The sequence below is a fragment of the Diachasma alloeum genome, unplaced genomic scaffold (assembly GCF_001412515.2).
Source record: "Diachasma alloeum isolate Michigan unplaced genomic scaffold, Dall2.0 Dall_scaffold_00856, whole genome shotgun sequence".
In the NCBI taxonomy this organism is placed as follows: Eukaryota; Metazoa; Arthropoda; class Insecta; order Hymenoptera; family Braconidae; genus Diachasma; species Diachasma alloeum.
The window spans coordinates 63,146-86,112 of record NW_021680977.1 but is presented as its reverse complement, the minus strand read 5'-3'; the positions used below and the strand labels follow the sequence as shown (position 1 = coordinate 86,112).

The following is a 22,967-nucleotide window of genomic DNA, read 5'->3' as shown; positions in this document are numbered from 1 at the left end:
TATATTCAAAACTGCGAAAAAGTATGGGGATGGCAAGATTTCCGACAAAACTAAAATGTTGCTTGAAAAAAAGTTGCTAACTTGAACGAAGTACTTGGATATTCTTAAAATACAGAATTTTTCCGGGCTGTTGCGATGGGCTTTTTATTCGTGTGGCGTTGGCGTTCGAGCCGAAGGCGGGGACTGGCCAATCGCACGACTAAAAAAAACCGATCGCAAAAGCTCAGGCCAAAATTTTTTTATAGTGATTTTCAAGTTTCCAAGTTTGGAAAGTTTGATAAAACAAATTTCAAAATTGTTTCGATATGGCCCTTGATTACTATTTTCACATTGTAATTTTTAATTTATATTCTCTCCGTGTAGTTCAATATGATCAAAGAATATTACTTCAAAGATATTCTTTGAATTTTCCCCAAGAATTTTTTAGAAATTTCTAGAAACCGAGAGTATTTTTCCGAATATTTTTCAATTCAATCTATCAATGTCGGAGTCCGCGAGTTTTTATGTGTGGCATTGCTGTTTTTGGGTCGCTGATTCCGAATTTGTCGGTTATTTTTTCGAAAAATTCTGCGTTCTATTTGTTATTAACAATTTAATTGTTTGAATTGCCCGAGCACGTACAGTATGGGAGGTAGAAAACAAATTTTAGATCATGAATTATTTAGAAATCAATAAGAAATAATTTCTGTTTTTTATCAATTTCACGTATCTTTTCTAGACTCCGCGATAGGAGCAATAAACTAGTTGCGCGACTCGATATAGCGCCCTCCGTTTGCTTTTGTTCACGGTGTTCGGTGGGCCCGAGAACGCTATGTTGGGTCGCGCAACGTTTTTATCGCTCATGTCTCCGAATCTAAAGAAGGTATGTGAAATCGACAGAAAACAAAAATTCGTTATTGAATTCTAAATAATTTATAATCAGAATTTTTTTTCTACTTCCCCATTGTTTAGGTGCTAGGGCAATTTTAACAATTATTAAATTGTTAATGACAAACAGAACGCCGGATTTTCTGCAGAAATAACCGACGAATTCGGAGTCAGCGACCCAAAAGGCATAAATTTGACGCATAAAAATTCACGGATTCCGAAATTGAGACAGTATCAGCTTCAAAGTATGAACCGCAAATACTTTATTCCATTATTTTCAACAAAATCTCTGGGAATTTCAACAAGTTCGAGAAATCTCCAGAAAGTTCCAGAATTTTCTTGAGTGTGTCTGCTTGTGTTCAACTTAATGCAATGATGTATAGATGTGAAAACACGGCCTCAAAACTGATCAAAAATGATAATCCCATTCAATTCCATTGGGTCGCTTTCGAGTCAATCGCAGATAAAACAAGCAGGGGTTCGGGTCTATTCGACAGAAGGCATCTGACCGTTACTTTTTGCGTTATTAATCTTTTTCTTTTTTTTATTTCTACCAATTCCATTGGTAGTAAGCTTTCGAATGCAACTGTAACCACATGCTACAGGGCCTCTATAGGAAGATATTCAACCTTTTAAGCCTAGATTGGTCACTCTATGAGGGAAACCCCGCCGCGCGTCCTTTTTCTTGAATTACAATTGACTGGCTAACCGGAAGAATTGAAAAAAATTTGACTTTGTCAATTGAAGTGTCTAAAAAATTATAGTAGTTTTTAGAATAACATATTTCCCAAAATTCCTTAAGAAAACCAATTTTTTGAGCAGAGGAATTAATTTTTCCCATGTTAAATGAAATTACCCATGACGCGACGTTGCCGGAAGCTCGCTAAACGCGCCCGGGCAGTATAGAGTGAATTCGACAACGCTAAAGCCTAAATAACACGGTGGCGAATCCCCGCGGAGGTGACCAAGTCGCAGGGTCGCGTTTGGTGACCAGACTAGGGTTAATGAAATAGATTTATACAAAAGATTGAATATCTACGAAACTGTTCGGACGATTGCGACCATCCAAAATACCAACCTTCAATACTGTAAGAGCTATAATCATACCAAATTTCAACTTACTATCTTCATTTTTTTTCAAGTTATTGTGCGTACAAGAATGAAAAAATTGAAAAAAAAACTTCAAAAATATTGAAATCCGTCGAGTAACTCGTGAAATATTTGAAGAAATATATTTACACAAAAGGTTGAATATCTCAAGAACCGCTTGGCCGATTGCGCCCACGCCGAATATCAACCTTTCATGTTATAAAAGCTAGAAATGTACCAAATTTCAACTTGCTATCTCCATTTTTATTCATTTATCGGGCGTACAAGATTTTTCATGAAAAAGTGTAAAAACGGCAATATCTCCAAAGCTTATATCAACAAAAGGGTACATATAATTTGATTGATCTCGGAAGAGGCCATCGAGACGAGTATGTTGATGAAAAAAAAATTACAATCGGTTCAGTAGTTTTTGAGATATTAAGGAAAAACGTAATTTAAACAAGTTATTATATTTCTGGAACTACTAGACCGATCGGTTCGAAACAGCGCAAAATTTGAGCCAAAGTTTTAGATTTTTACCTGCAAATTTCACCCTTTTTATGTTGAATTTCTAAAAAACAATCACCAAAAATCCAAGTTGTCACATACATACGCAATTGTTAAGAATTCGCAATTAGTTATTCAACATCGAAGTTGATAACTATATTAATAAAATGTACTATCCACTGAGAAAGTCGACCTGCAACATAATAAATGAGAACAATTCGTTCTCAAGTGAAAACCGTTTCTCTACAAATGAATCAAAGAAATAAAAATTCTTCAGTGGAATTGAATCAAATAAAACTCATGTGAACTCATCAAAGATTGAGCCTTCACAACTTAACATTTGAGTGACATCATGAATTCCCTTCGAAGTGAATAAAAATTCCCCATAAAAAGCATAATCATCACGATAACTTCACATTTTAAAAAATTGGATAACTCGAATCATAAAATCACCAATAAATACATAACTATCCCAAATTCCCATTCAATATCCCAGTAAAAGCAACATGAACCCACTTGTGGATTACTCCCTCCAGAATTTATTATGACTCTACCATCAAATTTTAATTAACGCAATTAATACGACTACATCAACTCAGTGAGAAAGTTTCATAAAAAAATAAGGACAATTACCCTGCGCAAAACAATTAAACCGTAAATCATCAGAGAATGCAGTCATAATCAACGCAATCAAAAATATTTCAAAAATACCAATTAAAATTAGCAATTGACGACGCAAAATAAAGCAAAAACGAAACCTATTAATAGAAGCTAATGGTCGAATAACGAGTATGAAAATATTATTTTAAAACATCTATACTTATCCTTGATGTTTGACTCGTGTGGTTCAGTGGAAAGAATAAATATTGGGCATGGAATGGTAGAAGTACCGTTACTTCTGCCGTTACCGCCTGAAGAGGCCCGCGAGCCAAACCAGGTGTACACGTTAATACATAAGCCTCTCATGTGTTCTGCGCACCCGGCATGGACGCAACTTCATCCAAGTGAGAGAGAAATATCAAAGGGGGTCTTACTAAGGTCACGAGTGAAGTTGAGGAAATCCCATGAATTCCATTGCACAGAGTTAATACGTTACCCACCCAGATTCTGTAATAATTGACGATAAAATGAAGGTCATGGCACAGAGAACCCTTCGGCAATTTGCAATCCTGTTATGTCGGAAAGTATCCAATGGGGCTTAGGTGCTTCTCAGTGCCCCCTGGGCTGTTCATACGACTCACCTACATTCTCACGGGTCTCCTCGGCACCTTCAGCACACGCGATACACTCAGGAATCTGTCTGATGACTGTTGAGTTGTCCCATCATCATTTTTTTCCACTCATTTTGTATCTTTAGATTATTCTGAATACATTTGTGGAAGGAAGCAGTTTGTTCGGGAGAAATGTTATGAGTGCATTCTTGCGGAGAGTTTTCTGACCACAAAGTGTTCTTCAAAGTAGAATAAACATTGTTGTTCTGAAAATTCTTTTTGTTTACTTGTAAACGAAAAAGGTACAGTTCGACCACTTGTTGAACGGAACATCACTGTCGGAAAAGACATTTTTTGCCCCGAGGTGAACGTAGTAGCAGTGTCAAAAAAGTATATTTCGATACGAGTGATAACTCGTGTGATTGGCAGACTTCACACGCGTGAAAATTCCCGTCTCACATGTGTCGAAGAATATTTTCGTTTACTCGTTTGCATTTTGAATTGCGTTTTTATTTATTTTTCATTTATTACGCGTGATACGAATGCTCTGTTTTTTCTCCATGATGGGCCCGAGTGGAAATTTCGCTCAGGTTGTCCGGATTTCCTATAGGAAAATCCTATAGCAAAGGAGAATTCGAACATTTCCTATAGGATTTTTCTGATAGGATTTCCCACAGGATTTCCTATAGGATTCCCTATAGAATTTCCTATCAGATTTATGACCCTAATCCTGACCCTTGTGACCGATTGGTTTCGAGTCTCAATTTTGTGTGTTACTTTCTATAGAAAACGCTGTAGTCAATTCTATAGGAAATCCTACAGAAAATCCTATAGGAAATCTATAGGAAATCCCACCAGAAAAATCCTATAGGAAATGTTTGAATTCTCCATAGGATTCCCTATAGGAAATAGTATAAGAAATCCTATAGGATTTTTTCATACGTGTGGCCAACCACGCAAGTAAAAAAAATCCATGGCACTAGTCGTGAACGATATTTTTCCGTAGTGGTTTTCACTTTTACGAGTTTGGAGAAGGGCCAATACCAATCCCTGGACGAGGAAAAGTGAAGGTCAGTACGGAAAAATATCTATTGAGATTTTTCAATAGATCCAATCATTTCGATAAGAATAATCTATTTTGTGTAATTTCACTCGCTCTCGGAATATCTTTGAAGGAAATAAGTATCAAGGTATTCATTATTAGTGAGCTCTGATATGTGAAGAATTTCATGGACCACAAGGAAAATCTCAGGGTTTTCTTAATCAACTTAATAGGTCTAGAGATATTGGAAAGATTTTTCGTTCAAACCGCGTTTCATATTTGGATATTTTCCATATTTTGGGAATTATGAAAGTTGGACTGAATTTATCGACAATTTAATAACAATCGTGGCATCAACAGTCGAAAATTGGGAGCGATTCTCCAAATATACTTTCAATTTTCTTTTTCGGTTAGTTACTACCTGTCCCTTCAGCATTTCTCGGCATATTCCCTTTATTCCATTTTTTTTAGTTGCCTCAGAAGTGCTATGGATTGAAACAGAAAATGTGGGTCTGCTCGAAAAGCTGAAAATGTTCTGAAAAACCCGAGAATTCGTGATTCTTTGAAAAAACTCGATATTTTCCTCGAATTTTCCGGAAAATCCGTTAATTTCTGCAATTTTCCAATAAATTCTAGGAAATTCTAGGTAGCATATTGCAAAATGAAATATAGCAGAATACCTTTTTCAACATTCCATTATTTTCAAGAGAATCTTGGAAAAGTCAAAAGTTTTAAAAAAACCACAAATCTCTGGAACTTTTCATGCTGCATCACCTGTGCTGTTGTATACAACATACCACAACGATTGAAACACTTATGTTAGATTGCGAAGCGTGAACTAATTAGCTGTCAAAATTCCATCAAAATACATTCAGTCGTTTATGGGTAAAGGTGTGAGATTTAATGTTTAGAACTGAACATCCGATTATTAATTGCAAAAAACTATCGGTTTTTTATTTGAATTTTTTTTTATTACGATTGCTCTGGTGGAAAATGAAAAATGGGCCAATAGTGGTCGAGGGCGGCCCAATGCTGGCCAGCACCGGGCCATCTTCAGCCTACCCTGAGCCTTTTCTCATCTCCTAAGAAGGTGGAATGACCGTTCTCGTCCTTTTCATCGTCGATCGATCTCACAGGACTTAGTGGTTTAGAAATCCGATCTTCTACCTTACTTCGTAAATTTTTCGGGGAGAAAATCTTTCTCTCTGTCAAGAATACGATAGATCCCAAAAAGTCTTTTGAAGTTTTTGATGCAATGAGTGGTTCCAAAGGTATTCGAAAGAAAATGTGAGTGGAATTTTCATATTGTGTATCTGCTTCACTCTTTCCTACCATTTGTAGTTGAACAGTAAATAATTCGCATTGTCAACTAAGAAATCTGAAGACCCAGATTCACAAAAGAATGCTTTCATCTCTAAATGTTTTTGTCTCACTATTCACCCACATGAACCTTGACTTTTCTTCAAATTCATGTGACTATAGACCATAATTATGCATATAACAACAAAAACTAAATTCCTCTTGAATCTCAGAGCGCCGTTACCTTAACATATCGTTTGTAGTTTTCTCTGCGACATAACACATTCTAGTTTCCTAAAAACCGTTAGCTCACTGCATTATTCACAAATTCACCTCTACCGTATTTTTTCTCTCCACACACACCATCTTCAAGCTTAATTCGTGCTCGGTATAAGTTAGTGGGTGCGGATTACACATGAGTGGATAACAGGAAGTATTTAACTCCTTCGTAATAAAATTATGAACATTTCATTCAAATTCTCTTCCTTCTCTTCGTACGGATATAAGATCGAAATGTTTTAAATTCATCAAAAAAATAGAAAATTGTTGTTTCTCTTATTATTTAGAACGTTCTCAGCATAAATCCCTACTGAAATAGTTGAATAACATCACTGACTTCCATTTTGAGATCAATTTTTGGGTAAATACCGTAGACCCCAACAGAAAGGGTGAAATTGTCAATGATGTTGCTTGTGTATGGCTCTCATTTTGCTTTACATGAAAGATCCTTATGATAATTGTCTATTTCCGGTAAGTTCAGAAATATTACCTACTTCGTTGTACTTCTACGTGTTATGGATCAATTAAAAACTGTGAAGAAGAGAGAAAAATAGTTCGTCATGATGCAAACGGGAAACTTAGAAAAATAGTCAACGATTAAGTTGCAAAGAAAAATTACCTAGCAAAATTCATGTGCACCATAAGCGTGACGCTTGCACCCCTGGGAAGTTATTTTGCAGCACCAGAAAAATCATTGGGAGCACCGTAATTTTTCTGGTTTAACACGATAATTTTTCTGGTGCTGAACGATAATTTTTCCAAGGGTGCAAATTGCGCCACGTTTACGGTACTAACACATGAATTTTTCTAGGTAATTTTTCTCCACGGTTGAATTCTCCGCTTTCTTATTTCTCAGTACAATAATATCTTGTGTTAGGCGCTTCTCCACTAACTATATGTTTATTCCCCAATGTAGTTGATCCGATGAAGAGTAATTTCGAGATTCGAATTTCCGAAACAAGAGAATAAGTTGGTGTAGACTTTGATTTTGCATTGAGAAAAAAAAATTTTTGCCGAATTGATTTATTTTTTCTAAATCAATTTCTCCAATCGAGTCATTCCCAGCCAAACCTGATTAGGTTTCAATTATGACAGTCGTCTTGCTCTAGACGATGACTATGCTGTACATGACCTTGGATGAACTCCTTCAATAATTATTTATTTTTCCTAAATTTTGTATTTTCTAGAGGGAAAAATTTTGATCAATTTTTTAATGCTGATAATGATTGAGGAAGTTCACTCAAAATCATAACTAATATGATCATCTTCTAGAGCAATATAATTGGCATAATTGAACCCTAATGAGGATTGTTTGGGAATGACTCGACAGGACAAATGTGGTATTGACAAAATAAATACTTCTCTCAAATAAATGGATATTTGCTTTATTTGGCAAAAACAATTTTTTTTCTCAGTTTGTCATACTTAAATAGTCATGGAAGCGGTTGGAAAAATACGTCTCAATTGTCCTCTTACAGTTCGACTACGATACATGAGTTCGCAAGTCCAAAAAAGAGAACGTGATAGATTCAGTGAATTTATAGAATAGTTGATTTTAGAATACTCAATCGACGGAAACTTTTGACAGATATAAGAACATCCTAATCCCCACAGATGTACCGTCGAGCGCTAAAGTTCGTGAACAGCCTGAACTTGCATTCTATGTATTCTGTTTACGAACTTTAGTGCTCGACTGTATTAAGTTCAATAGAATCTTTCTCATGTCAGTTCAAAATTCCTTACTCATCTGCACCCAATAACGAGTTAGCTCGGTACTTGCAAACGAAGATACAAATTATGGTAATTTAATAGCAAATTAAAGTTTTTACTGTAATTACTCTCCCCATGCAATGAGATATCGTATCCTTATGCACTAATAAATCAGGAGTGAAGTGGTAAAACGGTACAAGTCAATTTCGACTATTCAGATAGCAAAATTTTTGTTACAACCTTTTTTGTATAGCTGATTGAGAGAAAATGTGATTACGAAAATTTCGCTATCTCCCTTAGATTCGGAAATATGCCTCAAAAACTCAACTGGGAGATAAGTCGATTAAAACCGTTTTACCCCTTCGCTACTAAAATAATAAAGAATAGATGATTTCAGTTTTGTTCGAAGAATTAAAGGAAGAAGGCTAACATAATTGCTCACCTTGTAAAGCTTACAGGAATTTATTCTTCTATCACTCAATCCAAAGCAGCGTATCTTAGGTTTAATAATACGTCATGTATAATTTTTTGATGTACTAGTTTGATTTGATCCTTTGTTCAATTGCTTGTTCCGTTGTTCTACGTTTTATTTTATTCCACGATCAGTTCGTTGAATTCGGTTCTGGATTAATTACATTATGTATGCGTGTTCTGCATACTGGATAGTCACAATAAGCAATTGTGCAGCTTATCATCGGACTCCGTGAACTGTTCATATTTTCATTCAATTCCCTGCACTGATCATTCAATAGATTGCAACCCTCACACTCGTCAGAAAGTTTTTTTCGGCCTTATGACGAAAATAGCGATTTTGTCTAGCCGGCCGTAATGCAGCAATTTAATTTGTAGTCTACGGCCGTTATAAATAACATTTTGAGATCTTTCCCTGCACTGACAAAAACAACGTTTTTTGAGAAGTACGTCTTTACTTATATCAAGAAACTCACGGCTTGAAAATTTTTAAGAGCAAAATATCTTCCACTAAGAAAAAAAACTATCGTCAAGAAATTTTGTACTTGTCCTAAAGACGAGGACAATTTCTTGATGACAAGAAAGAAAATTTCTCAAACCAAGTAAAATTGAATTAATCCATTTCATAGTTTTTAGCCGCCATTCTGAATTATTTTAATGCAAAAACCATTTGAATTCATTTGAGAACTGGTTTTCTTGATATGAATCAATTGCCCTCATCTTTCGAACAAGTATACAATTTCTTTGCGTAAGATTTTTTTTTCTTAGTGTGAGATATTGTGCGCTTGGTAATTATCGACCCATGAATTTCTCGATACAAGTAAAGACGTTCTTCTCAAAGACTCCTGTCTTCTTAGTGTGATGTTTCTTGTTCCCAAGAAAAACCTATCATTAAGGATGTTTATCCTACGTTTTCAGTTATTTTGAAATTGATCATTTCCCTAATAAAAGACTCCAGAAATAATAATAAAAACAGAGGGCAATAAGAAAAAACACATTGAACCCTATGGCCAAAATGAAGAGGTGCTTCGGGAAAATGATGGGGATGCAAAACATTTGGGCAAAACATTAACCCCCATTTAACCCCGTGGTACTACCTACCTTTTGTACGTATTCATTCCATTATTCTTTATTAATTTACTCTGCCGACTCTATATCCTAAGAACAAGAATGAAGAAGTAATCTTATATAAAAAGGAGATGTCACCCATTTATTTCTAAATGTCTGAAAGAGAAATCGCATACATGATGATGATGATACCGATTTTGGTGGTAATGTTGGTATTGATGATTTCCAACGAAATATGTATTGATTCTCAATTGAAGTTTTCATGGATTTCAAAGAATTTTCCAAAGTCTTTTAACAGAAGTTTCGATAGATTTCTATGGAAAATCCTTTGCTTTCAATGCAAGTTTTCATAGCTTTCGCCGTATCTCCCATTGATTCTCGATGGAAATTTCCATCCCTTTGGAATAAAAAAAAATCATGGATTTTCAATAGGAGTTTTCATTCCTTCCCACGAATTTCTCCTTAGTAATAGCATGGAAATCCGTATACGTGAAAGAACATATTGATTCCAATCAACTCAAATAATAATGTTTATTTTATTTTATTGGTTTAAAATATAAAACCCATATCCAGGTTATTTACACTATCGGTGACATTCATACATTTTATTTTTACATTGCTTTACTACATATTTATTGATTATATGCGGAGGTTACACTTGATAAAGAATTTGTCTATAACCGAAAGAGCTTCGGAGTAAATAATAATGTGATGAATCATATAAAATCTATCAGATTGTCAGGCGCGCGGAGCGCCTTCGATCACCTTCGTTCTTGTTTTAAAAAATAGTGAAAAATGACGAGGGACGTTCAGTGCTGACCTAAGACCCTGCGAGTCAGTGTCCTCGTGTCCTTGTACCTCGTATCCAACGATTAAAAAAACTCATGACTAAAACATAAGAATGAACGATAGAGTCACGCCCAAGGGGCAATGCTCTCACTACATACCAGGAAACCAGGATCAAGGTTTTTGATCGCAGTAGAAAATAAGAGTCTAGCGTAATCTCCAAAGATTCCACCCCCCCCCCCTCTTCACCCTCATCATCAGGAATCACACACACGGCATCCTGGTACCGTTGACATACCGATCGCTCCTTTGCCCCTTGGCAGTCTTCCCATATAAGCAAACACCCGTCTATAAAGCCGATAAAAAACGTTTCATTTCAGGTGTGACGGGAATTCAGAACGAGCCAACGTCCTCGAGGGCTTCCAGAGAGGATGTGGTGCTCAGTGCAAGTTCATTTGCACCGGAAAAAACGACGTCGTTAGAGTCTTTTCGTGAGGGCGATGAGGGATCGAGAGATTTTGTTAGCACACAGCCTGTGATTCAGTTAGAGAGCTCGAGGAGTCATGGGAGTGGAGAAAAATCGACCTCCAAGGTGAGATTCGAGGATACGAGTCATGAGAGCCCTTTGGATGCTGAGGTGACTGCGTCCAAACATGTGGAGCATATTGATGAGAATAATATCGAGGTGAAACCCCCGGAGTATCATGAGTAAGTAAAAATGAATGATTTGTCATGGGAGATGGGGAAGGGATTTCGTGAAGATTTTTTCATTAGATTAAATTTTTTTATTAGATTAGATTATAACTACTCCAAAGAATTTTTCGAGGAAACTGAATTAATTCGTCATTTAACAAAGGAATTGTTATCAATATAATCAATTTAACAAGGAAATTGAAATCAATAAGAAATTTGAGTCGGACTCAATTAGCAAAAACAAAAATTCAAAGCCATTTGTGGTTTGAGGTGATTAGCAAATCTGATCAAATTGCGGTTCAACGATACTTGTTGTCTATAAAACCCCCGTGACGGTTACGATCCAAAAAACTAACTTTTAATTCAACACATTCAGTGTTCCTGATTTGAAGGAAAGAAAAATAAATAAAAACTACCAATTTTCTGTCAGTGGTCCATTTTGCCCTGCGGTCTGTTTGTGGGGTTCATACCAGCTGCGTACCCTGGATAATGTTAAGTGCTGGTCAAGCTTGATACTTTAAGAATAAGTGCTTCACTACACGTTGAATTTATATAAACATCTCACAATTGAAATTATAAAAAACGGCTTTTGGAAGAGAAAGCGTAGAATGGCTCCCGTACATCTACATGAGCATCCGTGTTACTAAGTGTGATAGTTCAAAGAGGGTAAATTCATTTATAGCAACCAGTTTCCGGCCCAATATACGTCGAAATACTTCAAGATCAATATAAAAACTATAATATTTACCTATCAGTATCCTGAAAAAAATGGAGGTGCTATATTATCTAATTACCATTTATCCGTTGATATTCATTGAAGGTCTAATGAGAGTACATAACTGTGTACTTCCTATAATTTGAATGAAACATCGTTTATACAACACTTCAGAGAACGGATAACAAAAGCGGTTTTTGGGACGGTTTTTGCACGGAGAGAAATTTTCTAGAAAAATAAAAATACGAGTACTGGAAAAAATTACAATTCACCGGCTGTGAAAAATTCTAGTGCTGTTAAGATAAAATTTCTTGGTATTTCTGGTAAAATTTCTGGGGATTTCTGTGAAATTTTTACAGAAATACGGGGAAAAATTCACGTTTTCTCCAATAAAATTTCTAGTGCCGGCACTAGAATTTTTTCCTGGCCGTCACTTTATGCCTCTTTTCCCGTGCTAGCACTAGAATTTTTCTAAAAAATTTCTCTCCGTGTGGGACATTAGAAGGAGTGGGTTTATCAATTTTAGTTTATTCATCATCTTGACAGTGAATGACGATAGGAGAAAATATTAGAAGACTTTCTTAAAAAGCCTCATAGAGAGAAGGAAGTTTCAATTTTTACGGATCCTAATTTTTACACTATTAGCAAATTCTACCAAAAAATTCAGTTCTTGGATATGTTTATCAAGTGACAATTCTATACTGAAATTTCAAGACATTGTGTCACTGAAGATTCACAATTTGATGAAAACATCACTAGAAACTGTAGCCTCGGTAGTTAGTCGGAGTAGTCTCGGTATGAGCTCGCGGGGAGTTTGCCCATTTAGGGATGTTTAACCCTAGATTGGTCACACTATGAGGGAAACCCCGCCGCGCGTCGTTTTTCTTTAATTACAATTGACTGACTAACCGCAAAAATTCGAAAAAAATTAACTTTGTCAATTGAAGTGTCTAAAAAATTATAATAATTTTTTAAATAAGATATCCCCCAAAATTTCTAAAAAAAACAAATAATTTCGAACAAATGAATTATTTTTTTCCACATTAAATGTAATTGCCCATGACACGACGTTGCCGGAAACTCGCTAAACGCGCCTGGGCAGTGTAGAGTGAATTCGGCAACGCTAAAGCATAAATAACACGACGGGGAATCCCCGCGCAGGTGACCAAAGTCGCAGGGATGCGTTTGATGACCAGACTAGGATTAAGGATATCCAAGTACTTCGTTCAAATTGGCAACTTTTTTTCAAGCAAGATTTCACTTTTGTCGAAAATCTTGCCGTCCCCATACTTTTTCGGATTTTTCATTATTGAATACATTTTTTCGGGAATTTCTTCAATGAATATTGTGAACAATATTTTATTCAATTTCACACTTGACTCTCGTTGGTCTAACCTCTGATGATTATACGGCAACACTGCACATGTGTTGTATATAACCTCGTAAATTCGGTCCGAGTAGTCACTTGAGCGGACTGTTGCCAGACGTCAGGAACGCACGGGTTCAAACCACCCAATATGGCCGTCGTATCAATCAAGAAGCTTTTAATTTGATTGTTTGCAATTATCTGTCCGAAAACTTATGTTTTTTAATGTCGCAAAAAAACTAGAGAGTGTAACGAACAAAGTCATATACGGTTATGTGTACGAGAAAACGCTTTAAGACTATGAACTATTGGATTGAAGGTAGGAGTATACAGCTCTTATGGACGCAATGTGTTAAATTTCATTCTTTCAAAAATCGTTTTCTCGAAAATATGTTCGGAAACTAAAGTTTATACTGCCCAGGTAAGAATTACATAGGCTGACGATGAGAACAAGCCTGTATGAGCCCAGGGTTGGTGAGGCTCAGTTATCCAGGCCTGGGATAGGCTTGGTTTCACCGTTCACTTGAGCTTCAAATGAGGATGATTAAAGGGGCCATTGGCGAGGCTCAATTCAGGCCTAGTCCAGGCTTTCAGTATTTAGGCTCAGTACGTCAAGGCTTATTCAGGGCTCAGCAAGGCCTCGAAAATTAAAGTTACTTCCGATTAATTTCCTCAATTTGTATATCAATACTCATCAGCTAATGGTGGTGAAAACATTATCATCATCTACAAACATAGCTATAATTTTCCGCCAAGTTATCTAAGCTAACCCCAGGCCAGGCGTAGAGCAGCTCTTTGTGCACGTGGCTACATAATTATTATTATCCTTATCTATAATTAATTAATCAATCGATTCTGAACTCATAAATCCATTGGACCCATAATTCATTCAAGCTTAGGAAGTTTAATTAGGATATCAATAAAACAACAAAATAACACGAACGCAAGTTGAATTTTTATACTCGAAAAAAATGTATCATCCTACGAAGTCGCAGGTAGCCCAGTGGATAGCGCGCTTGTCTACACTTGTCTTTAAATGTTTGATTCCATTGTATTTCAATTTCCAGGTGCGCGGTAATAATCCAGGACGAATAATTAATAAAAACTAATGATGATAATAATTTTTTTCCCATCCATTGTTAATTAACCAACAATCACAATCACCAACAACGCTTAGCAACAGTGATGTACGGTCGAAGCGCACTCTCTTTCATAGGTTACTCTAAATTCATAAAAAGGGTTATGAAGCAATAAGAAATTGTTTATACAAATATCTGTAAACAATACTTCAGTTTATTTAGCCGAAGCTCGATTGAGCCTTTAAAATTTGGTAATTCAAGGCTTGAATCAAGCCTTGGCACCGAGCCTCGTTCAAGGCTCGCAGACTAAGCCTGAAACGAGGTTATCATTTTAGGGCTGAAGGAGGATTGATCCAAGCCTGAGCCCCACCCCTTATTGAGCATTTCCGAGCCTTGGTTCAGGGCTAGATGAGCCCTGTTTCTATCGTCAATTCTTACCTGGGATGTGCCTAAAAAATACTCTTGGTCTAGTCTATAAACTCTGAAGGGGATTTCCCCCAGAAAAAATTGCCTGAACTACTTGGATATCCTTAAGGGGGGATTGATAAGTGTTCTCTCACAATAAGCAAACGCGGGTGGTTATAAGGTTGAGTATATTTAACTGAATCTAGTAACTGAATCTCGAACTGAATGCAAAATGTTGCCAATACGGGGTTCGATTACGCGCGCGGATCGAAGATTTTTTTTGTAAGGAGCGTACATCCGTTCCAGTCCAACTCCGCTCGCTTTAGTCCAGAGTCATAAATCCGTAGTTCAAAATGCTTAATAAGCATTCACATTGAAGATTTTTATTTCCTTCATTTTTGAAGAAATGTCCGTACATAAATAATAAATAAAAAAAATTTCCGTATATCCGTATGTGAGCGAAATGTTACTCCACTATAGGTCTTCCAAACGAATGGTTCGACCAAAAGTGTTCTTTTGGCAATTGATACATTATCCTGCCGCTTGGAACAAGTGTCATCGTCTCATCGGTTTTTTTAATTATTCGTAACAAAGGTGTAATATGAAGAAAACAGGAAGAATACAAAAGAAAACATGAAAAACTTTTTGAAAACCCAACAATTCTTTCTAAAAAGATGATAGAGTTCAATTTAGTAGTGAAGTGGTCAATCGGTTTAAGTCGACTTGGCTCCCAGTTGAGTTTTTGTTGAATAACTTGGAATTTAAGAAAAATAGCTAAATTTTTGTAAGATCTTTATCGATAGTCTTCACTTTTCTTTATAAAAAAGATTTTTAGGAACATTTTGCCAACTCTTTTATAATTTGAGATACTCATCGAGAACTGGCGCTAGAATGGAATTGACTTAAACCGCTTGACCTCTTCACTACTGAATTTCTTCTTGTACATAAAATGCATTCCGATATAACTGGAGGCTGACTAAATTTCAATGAAAATCGTCTCAGCAGTTGTTCATTTAATTGGATAAAATTTTCAGAATTTCCTTTTTTTGTGGGGAAGTCATTGGTTCGACCAACCAATGGGTCACATCCACTCCAACAACCAAGTCGAATCTCTCTCCAAATATTTTCCCTCTAAAATTGTTCACAAAATGAAGCGAGAACATAATCTACATGTTGAAAAAATTCATTCATGAATCAAAAAAATCCATCTTCTCAATGAAATACATATTTAAAATGATGTGAAGCGACGTTTTAATCTAATTATATTTACAGAAGCGTGTCGGCGACGGGGACAAGACTCTCGGGGGAAGCCCAGGGGGCTCCGCAAGCACGAGGTATCGCGGCGGAGCCCCACCAGCCAGTCGAATCAGTCCCACAGCGACAGGGACGCCAAGAATCACCGATGATTTATAATGATCGCACGCTCCAACCGAGCATGCAAACTGAGATACCCACCAATCGACAAGCGAATCCGGATATCCAGGATATCATAACTGGTATCGTTAAATTGCTCAATGGAAATGTCAACGTTGCTGTCAATACCCTCAGGCATAAACCCGTCCAAGCGACTAGGTAAAATAAAATTAAAATTGTATTATCATTGGTCGTAAATTTCATTCTTCTCAATTTTTCATTTCCAATGCTTTCACTCTTTATTCGTTAATCCTCTGTTCATTTTTTGATCCATTTTCATATTCAAGAGGAGATAAAAATCGATGGAAAATACATCATCACGAGCTATTATTAGCTTTTATTTCCATTCCTCAATTTTTTTCTACGATTTAATCGGTTTATAGGAGTTTATTTGATTTTCTCCCATTTACATTCTTCTTTTACGATGATTTGAATAACGTTGACTCACCATTATGGCCTCTTATTTAATTTTTATATCATAATTAGTTCTTTTCAGTTACAGCTACAATTATTTTTTAATTATTTGCTTAATTTAATTCCTCATTAAAATTTATATTCTGCTGTTCTCAGGAGAGATGAAAATAAAATGCTAATTGCAGGATTGCATGCTGTTTTTTGAGACTAAAATTTTCTGCGATTTTATTGTTTACATTAAAGTTTTATATTAATGTAATGAACTAACATTCCGTCATGTTATGAAAGTTGAAATTAATCCAACAATGAAAGATCCTGCGATAATAAGTCAGACGATCTTCCTATTAGAAAAATTCCTCGCCTACAGAAAACGCTCTTGTCTATGATTTAAAGATATTCTTCTGCTTTGATAATTATTTATAATTAATCGAGCAATTAAGATGAATCGTCCAGTGATCAAACCAGTAAGAGACGCCAAATTAATATCAGTGATCGGCTGAACAAGACTCAGTCATAATTTTAATATGGGAATGTTCCACAAGCAAGGTCTTATTGAATATCTGAACATTGCACTGACAAAAACAAAGGTATTTGAGAAATACGTCTTTACTTATATCAAGAAATTTCCGGGTTGAAAATTTTCAAGAGTAAAATATCTTGCACTAAGAAAATAAAAACTTTCGTCAAGTAATTTTGTCCTTGTCCTAAAGACGAGGACAATTTCTTGATGACAAGAAAGCAATTTCTCAAACCAAGTAAAATTGAATTAATTCGTTCAATAGTTTGTCACTCTCAATTCTAAAAAATTTCAATGCAAAAACCACTTTAATTGATATGAGAACTCGTTTTCTTGATATGAAGAAATTGGCCTCATCATTCGGACAAGTATAAAATTTTTCGTGTCACGGGACCTAAAAAACGCCAATTTCGTGGGGCGCGGCGCGTTTTTCAGGTCCCTCGACACGAAAATTAATATACACACCTCGCCGTGGAAAACATATCACCTTCCCCCACGTGCTTGCCATCCTCGCCTTCGGCTAGGAAGGCAATCTTGCACGTGGGGGACGGTGATCTGTTTTCCAAGGCTCGGGCATGTAATGTATTATTTTCTTGGCGTAAGATTTTTTTTCTTAGTGTGAGATATTGTGCGCTTGGTAATTTTCAAGCCACGAATTTCTTAATACAAGTAAAGAAGTACTTCTCAAAAAACACTTGTTCTCTCAGTGTGTACTGGGTTTCAAAGTTGTAGGATTATTCTTTCTTCTCTTATATAAAAAGGAGATGTCACACTTTTATTCCTGAATGTTTTGAAAGAGAAATTGCATGCCTGCATGATGATGATACTAATTTTATTGATGATGTTGGTAATGTTGGTGTAGATCTACGGAGAGATGTTTTCAATCACGGACAATTATATCGGTAGCGAAGTGGTAAAACGATACAAGTCAATTTTGATTATTGACCAGTTTTTAATGAATATGTCGGAATCTAAGGGAGATAGCAATTTATGTTATAACCTTTTTTTGTAGAGCCGATTGAGAGCTACAACAAATGTAATTACGGAAATTTCTCTATCTCCTTTAGATTCGGAAATATTCCTCAAAAACTCAACTGGGAGATAAGTTGACTTAAACCGTTTTACCACTTCCCTATACTGATATTCAGCTTTTTCGGGAGTTCGATCATGAGATCCATAGAAAGTTTTCACAAGACAACAGCGAAAAAAATGTAAAAGTCAAAAATTATGTCTACAAAGAGTTATATCTTTGAGTAGATTCTATATATATTTATATGTCTGCATAAAAGGAACCGACTTGATCGTATTTAGTATCCGAGATATTCATGGTTTTCCATCGATAACGGCCGTATAAATTAACATTGAATTATGTTCTGATCTTCGAGACCAACATCATTTCCAACAGGAAATGTGTTCATCCTCAATTGAAGTTTTCATGGATTTCGTTGTATCTCCGACCAATCCTCGATAGAAATTTCCATCCCTTTTCATTAAAAAAAAATTCATGGATTTTCAAAAGAAGTTTTCATCATTTCCCACGAATTTCTCCTTAGTAATATACTATAGAAATTCGAATACGTGAAATAACATATTGATTCAAATCAACTTACAATAATAACGGGATGAATCATATAAAATCAATCATAGTGATAGGCGCTCGGAGCGCGCCTTCGATCTCGTAACTCAAATTTTGAAATTACAGTCTAGAATAAATTCTGAACGGAACTTATTATGGATAGAAACATTCGGGTTGAGTTTGTACTCAATCGACGATAAGTTGACTCATCATTTTTTACCTCTTGCACAAATCTATTCGTTAACATTCCCTCTTCCTTTGATTCCAGGATAAACAACCGCGGCCCACCTCGAATCTCCGACCTCCCACCCCTCCCCCCGGACTTCGACACCCCTGGGATGAACCCACCACCGCCTCCTCCTCCCGACCACCCATACCCCTTCGAAACCCCGCCACCAGAGCGTCCTTCAGTCAACCAACTCCCCCCCGCCCCGGAGCGTCACCCTACTCGCCCCCCTCACATACGCCCTTGGAACCGTCCTAACTTTCCCCCGAACCGTCGTCCCATACCCCCCTACAAGCCGTTACCCCCTCAGGAGCCGAACTTTTTCTTCGACAAAGACGATAAGACACAGAGTTCTGACAACACTCACCGTAATGATCTAACGACTCCGTCTGTCCACGAAAATCCGACTGAGCCATTTGAAGACCTGACAGAGAAACCCCAGAGGTTCCAGCCCCCCTTGAAACCAGAGAAAATCGATCCTGCGAGTACTCTAGTGCTTGGAGCAGAGCTGCAACCGATTCCCATTCCCTCGCAATCAGAAGCGAATGTCAACTCGGTCGTCCCCTTGGAGACGACGAGGAAAAAAGTCAAAGAGTCGTCCAGCTCCAGTAGCCGCTCTGGCAACCTCAGCACCACCACCTCGACAATTTCCACCCTGAAGATTGAAACCAGTTCCTCAATTCAAGTGATCGAACCAACAAGAACAACCGTAGAGATTCAGCCGTCGATAGTTCCCCTGGAAAAGAACTCTGAAGCCTCAAGCACCATTAAGTCGAGCCTGGAGCCCAGTAAGACCATTCAAGGGAGTCTTACAAGCTCTAGTAGTAATGAAGCCCATCGGGCGACTCCGACGAAAGGCCTATCAATAAATTCAATAGGCTCCACTACTTCGAGTACTGTCGAAGCTTCTCCGACTGCTTTTGATCGCCCAACAGGTGTACCCGGATATTACAAGCCCTCGATGAGTGTCAACACTCATGCATATCACCCTAGACCTGGGATAGTGCTCGATGATACGTTGGATTACACGAAGAAACAGGTTTTCACGACACAGCGACCGCATGTACCGTCAAGGCATCATCAAATCGGGGATATTTTCGATGTGACGGTGTCAGTGATCCAGGGACCTGGGGGTGGCTCTGGAGAGGGAGTGAGGGTGCCGGTTAATCCTCATGGAGGGGGAGGGGAAGATGTTATCCTGACGTCAGCGGTTGAAGGTAAGAGTTGGTGACATTCCAATAATTTTAGTACCCAATGTAAAAGGACCTGTTTTTGCGAGTTTTTTTGAGCATCAAAATATATATTTCATCGAGTAACGAACTATATTTCTAATTCCGTTGTGACGTGGAAAGTTTTCGTCCTCCTTTAACCCGCCAGTAGACGCGCTATAAGCGTTTCCCTCACAAAAATTTTCACTCCATAGAAAATATGCCCTAAAAGCGGAAATATTCTACTACATTTTTTTAAATGCCTCAAGTAACTCTTCTAGTTGAGTCTGGTGGTGATAAAAGTCGTCTATCAGTCAGGGTTCAGTAGAAAAAAAAATATTTTCTTCGGCTCGGCCGAAATTTTTCACGTGTTACGGGTACGGGATTCGTGCCGCTGAACCCCGCACAGCGCCGCCTGTGGCAATATTTGGCTTTATTCTTACGAGAAGCCGATGAGGGATTCCCCTAATCGTGCGCCTCAAGAATTCTGGTGGAACCGCGCGCCTACTGACGGGTTAATCAAGTCGTCTTTCGATTTGAAAACTAAAGCCGACAAAAGTCTCGGTATAAGCTGACAGGAAGTTTGCCCATTTGGGGATGTTTAGGGAAGAATTGATAAGAGTTTTTTCTCAATAACGAAGCACCAGTTAAAATAATTAATATAATTAACTGAGAATAATAATTGAAGATAAAATCAAACTGATAATGAGTCAGGTATCGCGCGGCGCTATAAGATTTTTGGCGAGCAGTCGACATCCATTCGATTCTACTTCGTCCGTACTCTGTCTTACCGAGGGGCATCACAGAAGCTGCAGCCCCTAAAATGTTTAGATGTCGTTACCTCACGTGCGCAAGATTCCGAGTTGAAATCCCGGTCGGGTAGAATGGTGAGATCTAACCATTTAAAGTCTTGATCATCATCGCAATATACTCAACCGAGTCGAAGCGATGTAAAATAACAATAAAAAAAATTAAATAAGCGTTTTCACGGTTTTGTACGACCAAAGCTGTGTTGGCATTACCATTGAGAATGTCCCAAAACAGTCAAACGTCTTCCTTCCGGAAGTCGGACTTCTGTAACACCCATGAGAATGCTTACCTTGCTGATGATCCTCGGTTCTAAAACATTCTCCGAGTTGAAAATATTAAAATAATATTTAATCCAACGTGTGTCAGACACCACACGTCACACCATCATCCGTAAAGTAATATTTTACGGACGACGTGATGAGAAAAATTGTTCGTCATTTATAAACGAAAGGGACTCGTGACGAAAAATAATTCCATTTTTCCAGGTCAAGGATTCGTCAGCATCGACGGAAAACGCACTCATCTGAACCTCTTCGACAACACTCCAGAAACAATATCCCCCACAAAAGCTGTCTTTCCTCCAGCCAGAACCCAGCCGCCAGTCTTCGGAACCGGCTACGCAGTGCCCCAGCCAGATCTTCCAGTCCCCGGACACGCCTACGGTACCACCGGTCGTCCCGTCTTCAGGAAGACCACCACGGATATCGTCAGAATCGACACCTGCATAGTCGGTGATTCCAGTACTTGCGATGCCAGCCAACACGAGGCCTGCGCTACTGTTCAAGGGGTATCTGCCTGTCAATGCAAGCCTGGCTTCGCCAGATTGGTCAGGACTCTGCCGTGCAAAAGAGTGATTAGCATCGTTGTCTCCATCCGAGTCGACAGGATTTACGACAAGGAAGTCGTTTGGAGTAACAACTTATTGGACAAGAACTCCGAGGCTTATCAAGAGATTGCTTATGAGTCTAATGTAGCTATCGAGTCTGCAATGTCAATGACGCCCTTCACAGATGAGTACATGGGCTCGTCCATCAATGGAATTTACCAGGGTGATGTTTCTCAAGGACAGGGAGGAGTGTTCGTTAATGCTACCGTCAAATTGACGTTTGAAACCAGAACCGCGAGACCTTCACTCGCTGGAGAACTGCAGAAACAACTTTTGGGGGTCATTCACAGACGGAATAATAATATCGGCAAGAGTGCTGTATTTGTTAAAACACCAGCTGGGTCCATCTCTAATCTCCAGGATCTTGACGAATGCGCCTCGACTGAGCTTAATGATTGCCATTCTTCGGCCGTTTGTAGCAACGTTTGGGGAGGATTTGTTTGTGCTTGCAAAGCGGGACTGAGGGACCCGCATTCGGAGGATCCAGAGAAGGCCGGAAGGGTGTGCCTGTCGTGCCCTGCTTCGCATTGCAATAACCGGGGGACGTGCTCGTACCAGGGAAATGTGGAACATTGCACGTGAGTATTGGGAATGAGGGTAATAGTACATTTCGACACTAGGCCGTGAGGAACTTTTCTGGTGAATACGAAAGTTTACACGGCCTTGTGTCGAAGAATACTTTTTATCATTCGGCCCGAAAACCGCCATTGTAACTTCGCTTCGCTCAGTTAAATCGCTGTTTTCGAATCTCGCTTCGCTCGGTTAAATCGCGGTTTATCGGGCGTAGTGACGAAAAGGAATGATGGGTTGGGAATAGGGAACTTGCATGAAGCTCAATTCTTTCTAATTCCCCTATTCACATATGGGACATTCCATGTCAACTCAGCCACCCTCAGTTTGTTTGGTCCTTAGAATCCTGAATTGACATGCTGACAGTCAAATACTACAGAAGTACATGCTTTCTCTAAATTTTCTCGCCTTTAACATCAAATGTTTGTCTACGACATGCGTCAAAAACTCAAATTTTTGAAAAAAAATATCTTGCGAACTAATTGACGGATTCTAATAAATAAAAAAAGATTTTTTTCGTTTTTTCACGTACTGTTTAAAGAAAAATACGACAGTATTGCGAGGATAAGTAATAGCCCTTTTTTCGAGTTTTTTATTTTTCAAATTCCACTGATACACAGGGGCCAGTCGAAAATCAATTGATTCTTTTCCTCTTCAATAGATAATAATAATAATACACAACTTTTCCGGGGTATTTCAAAATGTGATTTTCATATGGAAATAAGAAAAAAAAATTTTCACGAAGAATTTTTTTTTCGAC

The 22,967-nt window shown here is 37.8% G+C and overlaps 1 protein-coding gene across 1 annotated transcript in view; it reads left to right on the top strand.

The window, feature by feature from the left end:
* Nucleotides 1–22,967, top strand: part of LOC107044971 — a 40,373-nt gene that overhangs the window by 5,827 nt on the left and 11,579 nt on the right. Inside the window, exons 2-5 of the mRNA XM_015267053.2 lie at nucleotides 10,710–11,037; nucleotides 15,860–16,159; nucleotides 18,776–19,950; nucleotides 21,237–22,215. Of these exons, the coding sequence (XP_015122539.1) occupies nucleotides 10,710–11,037; nucleotides 15,860–16,159; nucleotides 18,776–19,950; nucleotides 21,237–22,215 (2,782 nt within the window). The remainder of the gene's footprint in view (nucleotides 1–10,709; nucleotides 11,038–15,859; nucleotides 16,160–18,775; nucleotides 19,951–21,236; nucleotides 22,216–22,967) is intronic.